This window comes from Euprymna scolopes, chromosome 3 (assembly GCF_053919585.1).
Source record: "Euprymna scolopes isolate OS-2025 chromosome 3, ASM5391958v1, whole genome shotgun sequence".
Lineage (NCBI taxonomy): Eukaryota > Metazoa > Mollusca > Cephalopoda > Sepiida > Sepiolidae > Euprymna > Euprymna scolopes.
In genome coordinates, this window is record NC_136484.1 from 138,070,583 (window position 1) to 138,085,979 (window position 15,397).

At 31.7% G+C, this 15,397-nt stretch overlaps 1 protein-coding gene across 3 annotated transcripts in view; it reads left to right on the forward strand.

The window, feature by feature from the left end:
• The window catches only part of LOC145259194 (ADP-ribosylation factor GTPase-activating protein 1-like), a 175,767-nt gene extending 160,760 nt beyond the window's left edge, over positions 1-15,007 (forward strand). The window contains exons 10-12 of one of the 3 annotated variants that reach the window (XM_080116977.1): positions 4,448-4,507; positions 10,343-10,491; positions 13,351-14,507. In XM_080116977.1, the coding sequence (XP_079973103.1) occupies positions 4,448-4,507; positions 10,343-10,491; positions 13,351-13,978 (837 nt within the window). In that variant the 3' untranslated portion in view covers positions 13,979-14,507. Of the gene's footprint in view, positions 1-4,447; positions 4,508-10,342; positions 10,492-13,350 lie in introns of all 3 variants that reach the window. The other 2 variants (XM_080116988.1, XM_080116999.1) reach the window with 2 other exon arrangements.
• Positions 15,008-15,397: the final 390 nt, after the last annotated feature.

Genomic DNA, 15,397 nt, shown 5'->3' on the forward strand with positions numbered 1-15,397 from the left:
TTAACTTTCATTTTCTATTATTTCCAATTAAAAATTTATATAGTGGGTCTACTTATCCAGTATTTAACACTTGATTTCAGAGCCAAAACTTTTCTTTATCAATCAGTTGTCAGTATTAAAATTATTTACTGATTGGCAAGACTATTCGACATCACCTGGGGTTTTGGTTTCTTAAACTATGTAGATCTATACTCTTTTTTTTTTTTTTTTTTTTTTACGAGGTAGTCACCACTTATCAAGGTGTGGAAGCCACTCGGGGATAAGGGTTATTGTGTGTACAGTACGTTAGTGTTGGAGATTTGATAAAGTGTCTTAAGGAGGCTGTTCATCAGGAATTTGTTCACATTGGACTTGAAGATATCCAGGTTGTAGTCAGGTGGGAAACTGACAACCGGAACAGTTCCACAGGCGTGAACTTCTAAGAAAGAAGCTTTGTTCATGGAATCTACGTTTTGATTTTGGCACAGATAAGGAGTCGGGAAAATTTTTGATAGTGGTTTCAGCTAGGCGGGTGAAAGATTGGCAAGGGGGGCGAGAGATTGGAGTTCAGACGAGCACCTGCCATGAGAGTAACGATAAAACAAAGACAGGCTCGCAACATCTCAACACTATAGGATGCTTCCATGCTGACTTCAAATCCAATGTCAACAATGTTGAGCTGCTCTTAATCACATTCTGTCCTTTCTGCTCATCATTGCAGCGTTCATAATCATCTGACAGTATTGGTAACCCTTATACTCGTGTGTGGCTTTTGATCTTAGAGGCTTATTTGTATGAAAATAAATAATAAGCATACAATTTGGGTCGTTCATTGTAATCAGCACCCACCAGACACTCGCTGGCTATGACAGAATTCAGATCTGATTGCAGTAAAGTAACCCACCATGTTAGCCTCTTCTAATTGTTGACGTGGTCAACTTTGTTTGCATTATCATTTCTAACTCAAGATATTTGCTTTGCAAACACAGGAGATTAAATCATGTCTAAACATTAAATATGTTTGCTTTATTCGGTTTTGCAAGTGATATACTTGTCTTTATTTGATCTTTATGTATGTATATATGTGTGTGTGTGTGTATGTATATATATATATATATATATATATGTATATATATATATATACACACACACACTCTTAAGTATAACAAATATTTTATGTTACAGCTCTAACATATCAATACTCGATTTGGAGGAAAACTTGCAAAATCTCCTAAGACTAAAATTGAATTTAATCTAAATGATACATTGTAAATATTTTATTGATATGTATATGGTCTTGAAAACGGCTGGGCCAATTTTTATGAAATTTCACACGAAGGTACTTTATGTGTCTGGTAGTGTTCTTAGATAGATTTTGTATTGGAATGCCTTTGATGTGTATTGATAATCAAAATAATCTGATAAAAGAACACACGATTTTGATCAAAGTTAACACCTTACACAGCCGAAAGTCATTTAGGAAATTTTATTACCATACAAGCCGAAAGCTCTAACATAAAATCAACAGTAGGTTCTTTGATATGATAGGGGCACATTAGAAATGTTTCTGTTTAAAGCACAATTGCACAATGATATAGTTTTTCATTTTAAATTCAAGCCAATGTCACCATAAGACATATAAAATCAACAATAAGTCTTTGGATATAGTAAGATCGCGTTTGAAATGAATGTTTCTTTTTACAACCTAATTGAAGCATGATACTCTTGCATTTTAAAATTTAATTCAAGCCATTATATATAAAAAATAATTTTATAAAATCAACAATAGGTTATATACAGTGCATTGTAGACTACAATGTATTGTAGACTGTCACTGCAGGGAGGCATATGACGCTTTCATCCCGAGCTCCATGATGGGTCCCCAACTAGAGCACACAATCGATTTGATAGAACAATAGAAGATTTCACCGATTTCGATGTCAATAAAAATATGGGAGTGTGAAATCTTTGATCATCATTCAATCCCAAGCAATTTCGGGTCTTTCTGCGAATGTGTGTATATATATATATATATATATATATATATATATATATATATATATATATAAAGGTGTTTTTTAGTCAGCAAACTTTAAATTAAAATAAATCACAAAAAACTATTTTTGTTATACAAATATGTTTATTAATTTTTAGCATTTATAATTTAAATAAAATTGTGCGCATATGGCATAATCTGGTGATTCAATTTTTACAACTCTATGCATTAAATTAGACTGTATTTCTGAATGTTGTCTTCCAAGTGATCTATTGTCTGATTTATCAGTATAGAAATGCGGTGACTTTACATATCTAAATAATCTAATGGGGTTCAATCGCATGAACGAGGTGACCATTTGACAATGGTAAAAATAATTGGTGATTAAGTGGAAATGTTTCTAATCTAATAGTTTTCTTTGCTAGAATAAATATTTTCAGGAAAAAAAAAATGGATTTTGGAAATCCATTGTATGTGTGTGTGTGTGTGTGTGTGTAAACTGAAAATATATCTGGCATTTAAGCTTTAGTCTTTTGTGCATTTCATCCCCATAAAAAACCGGCAGGCTAAAATTTTAGAAACTTTTCACTGTAGCTCAATTACTATACAAATTTTCGTAACTTACTATCTACTCCTATATTAAGCATTGTTGGAGAAAATACAGAAAATCGATACATAAAATATCTTTTTACAACATTTTATGTGGATACATGAAATGATATGCATATCTATCTATCTATATTATTATTTCATTTAATCACATAAACTAATATAAGGAGATATAATTTTATGCGTAAATTTTCGGTATTTACTGCTACAGTGCTCAATACATAAGTAGAGCTAGGTAGAAAGTTATGAAAATATATATGGCAATTAAGCTACACAGAATATCTTGCATTTCATCCTCGTGAGAATTCGTCAGGCTTATGATGCATTCTCATGAAGATGAAACGCGGAATAATCTGTGTAGCTTAATTGCCATATATATTTTCATAACTTACTATATATATATATATATATATATATATATGTGTGTATGTATATTATATAATCTTATTAAAAAATATAATACATATATTCACTGTGCATTTTATAAGCTTTAAATAACTCATATATATATATATATATATTGATCGGTTTCCCAGATGCAAATCCAATGGAACTCATGTGATTATTAAAGAGTGCTCAATGCAGGACAGAGCTGGTGTATAGTTTATTGGAGTCCTAATGTGAACTCCACTGAGACATGTTTGTATAATAAACAATGTTTGTATAATAAACAGACTATATATATATATATATATATATATATATATATATATATGCCTATTGACATAATTGCAAAAATCTGATGTTTGCACCAAATAGGAAATCCTTTGAAAAAGAATTTGCTTACCGATTCAATTGTCCATTGCCTTTTTGCTAAAGAACTGATTAAGGATCTTTCTTGTGGTATCTTATTTTAAATAAACCACCTGGTTTATTAAAAAAGAGAGAAAAGTTAGATACAAGGTCAATTTTTAACATTAAGAAAATCCAGCTCCCCTGAATAGGAACACTATCAAGTGGAGTTAACATTATTATTGATTCTGTCTAGCAGGATTTCTTGTGCTCTGATCTAGTACAGAACATATACTACACTTTGATATTAACTCGAGTAACTGGAAATGTATTCTTAGATTTTGACTTTGTTTTGCTCTATCACTTTTATCTGTGATAATAATGAAATCATTATGTACAGTACTTTGATGAACTGCAACTAATCACAAGAGCATTTGTATGGAGGTGAGATATCAAATCTAATTTTGTCAAATATTAGGCAGCATGAGAGTTTTAAAGGATGCAGTGTCTTCACAGCCAACAACTGATGAAGGGAATTTGTTTTATGCTTCAGTAATTCTGAGCATGAAAACAATTTCAACAATGCTAAAATGTCCCATCTGACAAAACCAGGGGTTTTTCCTTCAGCATCAAAGTCAACACTCTTGGCCATTGTCATTTTTTTCTGTTCACTAACATATGTTTGCAGTTGTAAGAGATCTATCCTCCTAGGCTTTGCTTTCTCCTTTTGAGAAGGAGTTAGTTTATTACTAATTGCTAGGGAATGTTGACAAGGCTACCCAGATATTTTTTGCAGACCAGAGTGCTCTTACTCTGGGATGCTGGCTTTTCAAATTCCCTTTTCTGACCATTGTGTCACATCTTTCCCCTGTGAGAGGGAGATTAAACAAAAGTATCCCATCTGATTACAAGAGTGGTACCAATTTACTGATGGCACTGTATTTGTTTGTGCATAATTCCAAAGATAAGAATGTTGCAAAATCATAAAGAAATGTTCGATATATCTTTTTTTATGAAATTTAAATAAAAATGAAAGGTCTCTGTTCTTTGAGTATAAAAATTCCCTAACGGTGTTAGTAAATATTGTAGAGGTAGCATTAAGCATTACCTTATATTTACTTTTGTTTTCAGGTAAAAGAGGGCACTCTACTGAATGACGTTGGTACCTCCATGAGTGGCTTTGCTTCCAAAGTAAGTGCCACACCCATTCTGGGTGTTGGGATGTCAACCATTTTTACTGCATGGGGAATTAACAAATCGTCCATTTTATTTTATTTATTTATTTATTTTTTTAGTTGGATTTAAACATGGAAAGCTGCATGGAATTTCTTATTTTTGCTCCTTTTTAGCTTTTGACGTTGCCTTTTAATTTGAAGTTTTCAGTTATTTGGCAAACATTTCTACTGTTTAACTGCTTCTAGTATTGGTAGGGATATTTACCTCTGCAGTCATGTCATTTACTCTTGGTATTTTTCAGATTTCTTTATTTTGGGTTTGATTTTTTAACAAGATTATTTACATTGGTGCCCTTTACATAATAATTACTATTTGCTTTATCTTGCTTTTCTCTATTTCTTCTTTTCTATTTTGTAAATAAAAACAATGTAACATAATTCTCAGTATTGTCAATAATAAATCAACTTCCCATTGGATTATTAAGATTTTTATAATCTGTTTCAGAATTTAATGATCCAATAATCAATGGCAACAACAATATTGGGAATTAAATGTGTCAATTCCCTATCAAGTTTGTTGAAAGGGAATTGCGAGCAACTGAATTTTTTTGTGGTACTTGTAAAAAAAAAGTACACAAGAAGTTTGGTAGAATTACATTAGGTTGAGAGATGATAAGCAATTTGTGTGCAAAAATTCTAAGATAACAAAGACTGATGAGAATTTAGATGTGAAAAAAGTATATTAGTATTGTGAGGTTAATGAGGGGTCCAGAAATTTTGTTACTTTGGTAATACCATTGAAGTACAGAGATGAGCTGGCATTGATACGATTGCCAGAATTAGAAGTCAATTGAGTTCACGGTACTTCTGAAATTAGTAACCAGCAGAGCATTACCACTGTCAACTGGGATGCATTGAAGTGAGACGTAGCCAATGAGGATTAAGAATGTGTGGTTTTAGAAATTATGAGAATTTATTGATTGTGTAATGCAAGTCTCAGACAGGCTTGGATTTGATGACCTCAGGGGAATATTAAGTCTGGACAGTATAAGGAGATGTGTGCAGAATAGGAAGTTTTCTTAGTTTTGCACATTGAAAGAATTGATGAGAGTATTTGGGTTTGTAGGCATTTTTTTATAGTAAATCTGGTTAGAGCTCAATGTTATGACAAAGCAATATTGACAAATTTACATGGAATACTTCAAAACAGCATGCTAATTATAGGTCATTTATTTTAACTGCTCAGTGGAATCCTCAGACTTTAACGAACTTTTAATTTCATTCCATATATATATATAGTCACCTCTCAATGACTTTACAATTGACTGCTGCTACTGTTTTTTGATTGGAGTTTTTGTACATTTTCTAATTTCTTTTCTCGCACTATGATAAACATCCATTTCTATGAAGTCTGATGAAATTATTGGATCGTTAACATGATTTGGTAATAGAAACATGTGTAACCAAGAAAATTAAAAATGGTAATAAAAATATATATATATATATATATATATATATATATATATATATATATATATGAAAATAATAAATTTGTCCCATATTAACACTTCATTGCAGGTTCATGGATCATCTGACAACCCAAACCATATTAAAAGAATCTCAACTGTTTTGATGCATTTGAATTTGTATTAAACTTTATAGAAATGTATAAAAATATTCATAATTCCCCTTATACATCTCCAATAACTTGGCAATCCATGAAACCGCATCAAAACACTAACATAATTAACATTCAGTGTAGAATAGATTTATTCCTTTTAAAATTATTTATGCGGTTGAATCGTATATTTTGTGCTTGTAAAAAAAAAAAAAAAGAAAAAATTTTTTTTTTTTTTTTTTTTCAATTAAAAATATGGTCTCATTTTTAATCTTAATGACTTTTTACAAATTCATGTATTCATTGTATATTTTAAAATATTGTTTCCATAATTTTGGTGTTCATGTTCTGTAGTAATGTGCACAGTTCTCAGTTTTGCCAGCTTTTGCAGCATGTTATTGTGGCTCAGTGTTTGATGTTGTACTTTATATTGCAATGTATTTATCATTGAAAATTTGTCACTTTTTTTGTGCAGTTTGAATATGTAAAAAAGGTGTTTTTACATAATATGCCTTGGTACTTTTTGATTTTGATCATAATCTCAAATATGAAATATTTATGTAATTAACTATTTTTTTTTTTTTTTTTTAAATGTATCTTGCATATGATTGATTTTGTTTATTTTAGTTGCAAATATTTTCACTTATATTAATATATTAAGATTAATGTATTAAATGGGATTTTGTCCAATTGGGTAAATGGTTTTAGAAATATGAGCTCAGAGCTAAAAGTGACAGCTGCAGGAGAAAACAAGGCCTGATTTAAGGCATTATTATTAGAAAGTTCTCATTGATATTGATCACTGTTTTCACAAAGACTATGAATCTCATCTAAATTATTTTGAAAATTTCCATTGAAACATTATGAACATTCCAGACACAAGCCAAAAAGACATTTAGATGTGGAGGGCTAGAAGAAAGATGATTTCCAAACGATTAATTTTGTTAAAATGTGTCTGATTGTTGCAAGAGATTTGAAATGTTCTTTTTGAAAGCAGACAATATCAAACATCTCAGACAAATTTCAGCTTGACTTTGTATGTGGCTCATGTGTCAGAGCCTTTCAAGAACTATTCTACTGAACTACATTAGACAACAATCCACTATACGAGTATCAAGCAGGAATAGAATGTATCTATGTACAAACTGAAACCAATGATTGTGCAGTGCGTTATTTGTAGTAAAACTTCTAAAAGTAAATCGAAGTTGCTGAGTTATCTGCTTGTACAAAATTAGATATCAGAATCTTGTAGGGATGGCCTTCTTCTGTAAAGGAATGTCAATCATCATATATATATGATATATAACTTTGTGTGTGGAACAGTCTCTACTAAAGAACTTTTTGGGCCTTGAAACTTGATATATAGGGGATTTAGACCTGTAGAACAAATTTGATTTGGTTTTTAGCTTGTAAAAATAGCTGTCAATGGGTTAAAATTTATAACAAAACTTGGTAGGCATAAGTCAACTATATATTTATACCTTTAACAATGTTATTTTAAAAAATTTTATGGATATAGACTTAGGTCGTAACAAATAATGTTGGAGAGCTATGTTTGATTTCAATTCTAGCTGATGGCACCAAAGTCATATTTTCATTTTGTTTTCTTAACTTTTGAAATCCTATCTATATATTGGGTACATAGAGAATTGGCTCTATAATAATATGAAATCTGCATGAATTAAAATATCATATTTAAGCATATTTTATGACCAGGCAACACCAGGTGGGCTGCCTGCTAGTGTGTGTGTGTGTGTATATATATATATATATATATATATATATAGAGAGAGAGAGAGAGAGAGAGCAGGGCTACCCAGCATTGCCTGATGCAAAAATGTAAAATAACTTCTGTACCCCTCTCTCTCTCTCTCTCTCTCTCTCTCTCTGAATAAATAAACACATACTGTATATACTCGTGTATAAGTCAATGTGCATTTTAAGACTAAAAATTGTCATTTTAAGTATTACCTGTGTGTAAGTTGACTGTAGATTCTAGACAAGTTAAATGGTCCAGCTCATGACTCTTTCTTGCACAGATAATTTCTTTTTAGGTGGGTTTTTTTTTTTTGTAAGACATATAAATTGTCTCTAGGCATCCAGGAGCAATAATATGTGCATTTATGCAAGTGTGGTCTATTCACTTTTCATATATACAACAAACCCCCTGCACACTTACATGCAATGAAATGTTGCTAATGAGACATTATGATCAATGACATGCTGTAGATTCCAGGTGCAGTTACTGTTTTTAGACATAATTTATGTCCCATACCATAACGTGAATGCATACATTGCCAGAGCCGTAATATACCGTAATAATGTGAACATATGTGTTAAGTGCCATTAAATGGTTTCATTAAATAGTTGTCATTAAATTGTTGAACTTAGAGGAGAATGACATAGTAAACACTACATTTCTTAACCTTCTAAAAAAAAAAAAAAAAAAAAATCATATCATCGCCGAATACATCATATCAAACTTAGGCCTACAGCCATGTCTAGAGAGTGAACATTGCGAGAGCTATTCCAATTATTATAAAGCCCCCCACTGAAAAACCGCATGTGCTTACATGCTGGCAAACACACTGCAGTGGGGTTTGGAAGAGTGCGATTAATTACTAGAATTACCGGTATATGCAGAGTACACAAACAAAATGGCACTTTCTACGTTATGATCGAGCACTGAGTCGCGCTTTAACAACATTTCCAAAAACGTTACCTATGTATAAGTTGACCCCCCCAAAAATAACCTTAAAATTGTCTCCCAGAAATTCGACTTATACACAATTAATTATGGTAACTTTAATTGGCATCATGGAAATAACTGTTAAAAAGTCAATTACTTCCTTTTACACAACATTAAAAATCATGTTCATTTCTTGATAACATTTAATGATATAGATGCCCCACTCCCCACCCCAATAAAATGAACATCTTTTCTAAATTTTATATATTATTCCAAGGTAACGCCAATTGTAAATACCAATTTTAGTGGGGTTTAAGTATTTTTCAGGTTTTAGCAAAACCTACATACCTGCCCTGTATATTATTAATGATTTGGTCCGTTGTCGTATCTGGTTGACAATTCACACGGTCTACATTCTTCCACCAATATTGTGTTCTTTGATCATGAAAGTTTGTATGTCATCAAACAAGGTGTTGGTTTGAGTCAGCCATTGGACACAAGCAAGAAATGATAAAGAAAAAGTATCAACACTATTGTTGTGTAACAGTTGGTCAGTTTATGTATAGAATGTCAATAGTTTGTATGAAAAAAAAACTCTTTGGATAATGTGTGTGCAATAAAACATTTATCAAATTGTCTAGTCAAGGTTTCAGTACTCATTGTGATGATCCTGGCAAAAGGGCACCCAAGTAGTGAGTTCCAGTAACACTGAAATATTCTCTCACAAAATGTGGATATCTCTGGTTTGTATGGAAATCAGTCCCCCTGGAGTAGAGGTCGATGAAAATAGGGACTAGTTACTTCTCCACTCTAATTAGCTTTTTCTCATTTCGAATTTTATCGATGGACAAAACTTGGCTATTTTGTTCTCGTTAGTCAACTCTTTTTTTATAAGCTCTGCTCACAGAATTGTCGATGCTAATTCGTAATATTTTTCTAATTATAATCTCTTTTCCTTCTTCAAATGCTGTCAATGAATACTTTGATCATGAAATTTCCTTCCAATAGTATTTGGTCAGTAAGCACATTAAGAAATAATTTTTTGATGCTAGAGGACCAAATGTTTGTTTCAAATTTTAATTATCCGTTCTGCTGATAAGTCTGTCCATGATCTAACCGTTATATCATTAAAAACCCATTTGGACAACAATCTCTACTTTGGAGACAATGCTTTATCCAAACTATTATTCCTTGTATCGGCTAGAACCTGGCAACCTCATTAATACCAATTCTGAGAATTGTGCTTTTTATGTATTTTTTTAAAAAGTCAACCTTTTTTCCATTTTATAAATTTTTTTACATATATGTATTGTATTAATCTAAATTGACTAAACATAGGCTTTTCTAATTAGGTAATTGTTCAACAATTGAAATTATAACAAATTTTTACATTCATAAAAGTAATTTTAATGTTTTTGAAATTAACAGTATCATACACATCATAATGTTTTGTTTTTTTTTTAGTTAAAATATTCTATCTTAAAAATATTGTTGCTTTAATTTATAAAATCTGTTTGAAATATGAAGTGGGTTTTGTATTTCAGCTCTCTTCAGCAGGCACCAAAGGTTGGCAGGGTTTGTCTTCAACATTATGGGGAGGTGAACCAAAGACAACTCTGGCCACTGCTGACACCAGTCCTGGTGAAAAAACATCTCTTCTTAGTGGAGGCAATGGATCACCTACCAAGGGGAGGTAACTCTCATGACATATTTTATTCATTAGAAATACCTAGTATTCAGCTCGCTCATCTCAACATATACACGTACAGAAATTGTTCATTTTGCAATATGTTAAAAAATAGTATGCGGTCTCGTCCTCCCCTGTTTTGTAACTAATGTAAAAAATGATAAACCTAAAAAAAACTCCTACTATCTTTATTATATTTGAATTTCTACCTTCTGCTTGCAATCCTGAGCGCTCTATTACTAATTTTATTTTTAATTTTATTCAGTAAATGTATAAATCAGGTAGTGTTTGGTTTGACTCCAAAATATTCAATATATAATAAAGTTTTTTTTGTTTTTTTAAATACATAAATAAAACTACTCGTCCAGGGTGGATTCGTGCCATAAAATTTTCAACTAAAACTTAAATTGAAAAGCGACCTCTATAAATAAACAAATAAAGATTAGAGAAATGAAATGGTTGATTTACAACTGGTGAATATAAAAAATTGTATCTGAAATTTTTCTCTGTAGTAGTAGATGGAAGTAAGAGTAAAGTCTCCTTTCTTTTTCCTCTGACTAATAACACCAAGTAAAACTTGGCATCATTCGGGTGGAGACATATTGCCAGATATGTTTTATCGAAAAATGATTTAAAATATAATCATGTTTACAATTTTTTGAAAATAATATATTTTAAAATTTGTTTTAGTTTTATTTTATTTTGGATTCAAAGATGAAACAGTACCTTTCTAGAACTTGTCATTAGTCTGAGAGGGATAACTCCATTTTACTAAGAGATTTGTTCATTTTTTTTTTTTTTTTTTTCATACAAGAATTTAGGATGCTAAAACCAATATAACTTTTAGGACTTGTAAGAAAGGAAAGATGTGACTTTTTTTTTTTAGTTGATGCAAAAAATGTTTTTTGATGTTCAACTTCAAAAGATTATAACTCCTTTCATAATAAACTTTATTAATTAAAATAAGAACCATTAGAATCGACACATTTTTGCCAATGAGAAACAAATTCATTTATCCCATTAGTATAGAAATCCGGGGTTCTGGCAGCGATTAAGTCATTGAATGCCGATTCGGCATCATCTCGTTATTTGAAGCATTTTTCGCGCAGGAAGTTTTCGAGATGCTTGAAAAAGTGATAATCGGTGGGAGAGACGTCCGATTTATATCGCGGATGAGATAGTCCTGTAGCGCAATTGGTTCAGCTTCTGCAGTCAGTTGAGTAACACACGGGCGAACATTGTCATGGAGGAGAATTGGTCCTTTCATATTGACCAATCTCGGCATATGTATATATATATGTATATATACATATATATATACATATATATATATATATATATATATATTTGTGCAAAAAAATAATGTTTTTTTGATGTCCAACTTTAAAAGATCATAACTCCTTTCATAATAAACTTTATTAATTGAAATAAGAACCATTAGAATCGACACATTTTTGCCAATGAGAAACAAATTTATTTATCCCATTAGCATAGAAATCCGGAGTTCTGGAAGCAATGAAGTCATTGGAGGTCGATTTGGCATCTCGACTTTTGAAGCATTTTTTGCGCAGGAAGTTGTTGAGATGCTTGAAAAAGTGATAATCGGTGGGCAAGAGGTCTGGTGAATGAGGCAGTCTCGTAGCCCAATTCATTCAACTTCTGCAGAGTCAGTTGAGTAACATGCGGGCAAGCATTGTCATGGAGAAGAATTGGTTCTTTCGTATTGACCAATCTCAGCAACATACGTTGGAGCTTCTGGTGTATTTCGTTAATTTGTCGGCTGTCTTCTCTGCCGTAATCATTTCGCCTGGATTCAAGAAGCTGTGATGGATGGGGCCGGCTGTAGACCACCAACCAGTCACCATAACCTTTTTTTGGTGCAATTTTGGCTTCAGGAAGAGTCATGGAGCTTCTCCAGCATCCAACCACTGTGCTGAACGTCGCCGGTTGTCATAGAGGATCCACTTCTCATCACACGTCACAATCTGCTCAAGAAATGGGCCGTTTTTTGTTGCGCAGGAATGTAGAAGACACCTCAAAACGACAATTGTTTTGATTATCATTCAATTCATGCAGCACCTACTTATCCAACTTTTTTAACTTCTCTATTTGCTTTGAATGGCGAATGACTCTTGAGTGAATGACCTCTATTTCAACAGCAACTTCTCAAGCAGTTTTGCAAGGATCGGCTTCAATTAAGGCTTTCAAATGTTCATTATCAACCACAGTCGGATGGCTGTGACCATCTTCATCTTGAGGCTCTCATCACCATTGTGAAATTTCTTGAACCATCGTTGTGCCACACGTTCATTAGTTGTTCCTGGGCCAAACGCATCATTGATATCATGAGTTTTCTCGACAGCTTTTTGGCCTAGTTTTAACTGGAACAAGAAAATCGTGCTGATTTGAATTTTGTCTATGTTGAATGAAGAGATTGAAAATGGTAACGAATAACACGATTCGATAGAGCGAAAAACGCACTTCAAAATGATATATAACATGGCTATATATATCAAGGAATTCAGAAATCATATCTAAAAGTAACATGTGAGAAAACGATATTGTTCTTGCATCAACCTAATAAACAAAGAATGAAAACATTACAAAACTAAAGGAATAAAACGTTTTTAACAATGTTATTTTTAATGAGATATTTTAACGATGATGGTAGTTCAAATAATCTTGATGATGATGGTTTAAAGTATTTTGATGATGATGGTTTAAAGTAAATACTTTAAACCATCATCGTCATCATGAAAATACTTTAAACCATCATTGATAACAACGATGATGGTTTAAAGTATTTTGATATAGTTTAGCTTATTTTTAACTTTGTATTTTTTTTTTTTTTGTTTTTGTTGACAGAGATTTCAGCAAGAATCGACTGCTGTCTGAAGATGATGATTCTTGGGGCAGTTGGGGTGCTGGCGACTGGCATCCTGGGGAGAATAGCAGCGGCAGTGGCAGCAATGGAAAGCTCCGAAGCCCTACTTCAGATTTTGACCAGGCTAATTCTTCCATATCTGTTCAAAAAAAGAAAGAAATGAATGATCTTGAGCGATGGCTTAATGACAGCACAATTGACACAGATGAAACAAAATTTCCATCGAAGAAGACACCGTCCAAGAAACCAGATTTGAACTCTGAATGGGATGATTGGCAGATGGGCAGCAACCAAGGGTCGCCGATGTCGACCAACACTGCGCCATCGTCAACCCCCAGCTCATTATCAGAGAGCAGGAAGAAAACCGCATCCAAAGCAGACCAGAACAATGTAAACAAAAACATAATGGGTTGGGATGATGCTGCTGATTGGGGTGATGATTTCGCCAGCAAGCAGAAACAACCTCTTGTGGGGAATTTAGTTGACCTGGGCATCGATTCAGATCAGAAAGAAACCGGTTGGGACAATGAAGTCTGGGCTCAAGAGAGTGATGAAGATGAATGGCAGTCATTAGAATCTTGTCAACCGAACCGATCAAGACTCAAGTGAGGGATCAAACAATGGAATTAGGGAAAATTAAAGTTACCTTCTTCATGTTACATGGACGCGCATCTCTCTCTCTTTCTCTCTCTCTCTTTCTCTCTCTCTTTACATATCCTTTCTTCAATGAGATCATTTTTCTCCCTGTGTGTGTGTGCGCATATTTGCATGAGTTCCAGTTCAGTGCTCTTGATGATTTGTTTCCAAAAAAGAGATGCACAAGAATCTACAAAATAAAACTGCTGAAAAATTATTTTTAAAAATAAATGAAAAAAAAAAAAAAAAAAAAAAAAAAAAAACTCACGCACACACAAAAACTGAAGATTTATAATGACCAACTGCGGCTCAATGAGAAAAAAACAACAAAACAAAAATGATGAATCCTTCCATTACGAAAAGAACTTTACATTTTACAATTATTTTAATGTTTTTTCCCAGGATTTAAAAAAATTTGTTTTTTTCTTATTTAATTGCATATTTTGCTTATATAATTATTTTCCGATTTTTTTTTTTTTTTTTTTCATTTAAAAAAAAATTTTCTAAATATTTGCACTTTCCAAACATTTCATTAATTTTGAAGAAAAAAAAAAATTTGAATTAATTTTAATTTAAAACAAAAGGTTTAATTCATTGATGGCAGATTGGCATAAAATAGGAAGAAAAAAACCGAAGGAAATCAAGAAATTCTACATATTTGGATGTAAAACATGTTTTCCATTTTATTCTCGTAGTTCTTTTAGTGCAATTGTTAAAGAAACTTTTCATTCTCCTCAACCACTTAAGGACAAGAAATGTTGATTATAAAAGATATGGAGATGAAAAACAAACTATCGATATGATGAGAAATGAATCCTGTGAATCTTTAAAGAAAACCTTACTGTTACTTATATATTGTTCGAAAAAGACGTTACTGTTATACGAGTATGCCAGTCAGACTGCTTTGTAAAAAGAATCACTTTTGTTATTACACAGAAGAAATCATGATGAAAAATAGGAAACATTTTAAAATAAAATCTTAATACAATTCTTATATAAATATATATGAAATATAAATATTTTTTTCAATATAAAATATTTATAATAATAGAAATAAGAGTATATTCTTATAAATATTTGAACAACTTTGGACAGTCAATTTGAAAACCTAAAGAATTCTAATTGACTAAATTCCCTTAGCCTTTTTCTGCATGAAGGGTAAATTTTTTTTTATATACTAAGTTTATAAAAAAAGTTGATAAAGCTTACAAAGTAAAAACAAGTAAATATCCAAATGAAATTTATATTTTAAGGAGTTATATAAAATATGTGTGTGTGAAAAACCCAAATTATAATTATTTATATATTTATCACTACATCTTTATTTCAAGACTGTTTAAAAAGTCTTGAAATAAGGACGAAACGTGGATGAATATAAAAATAATTTTTTTT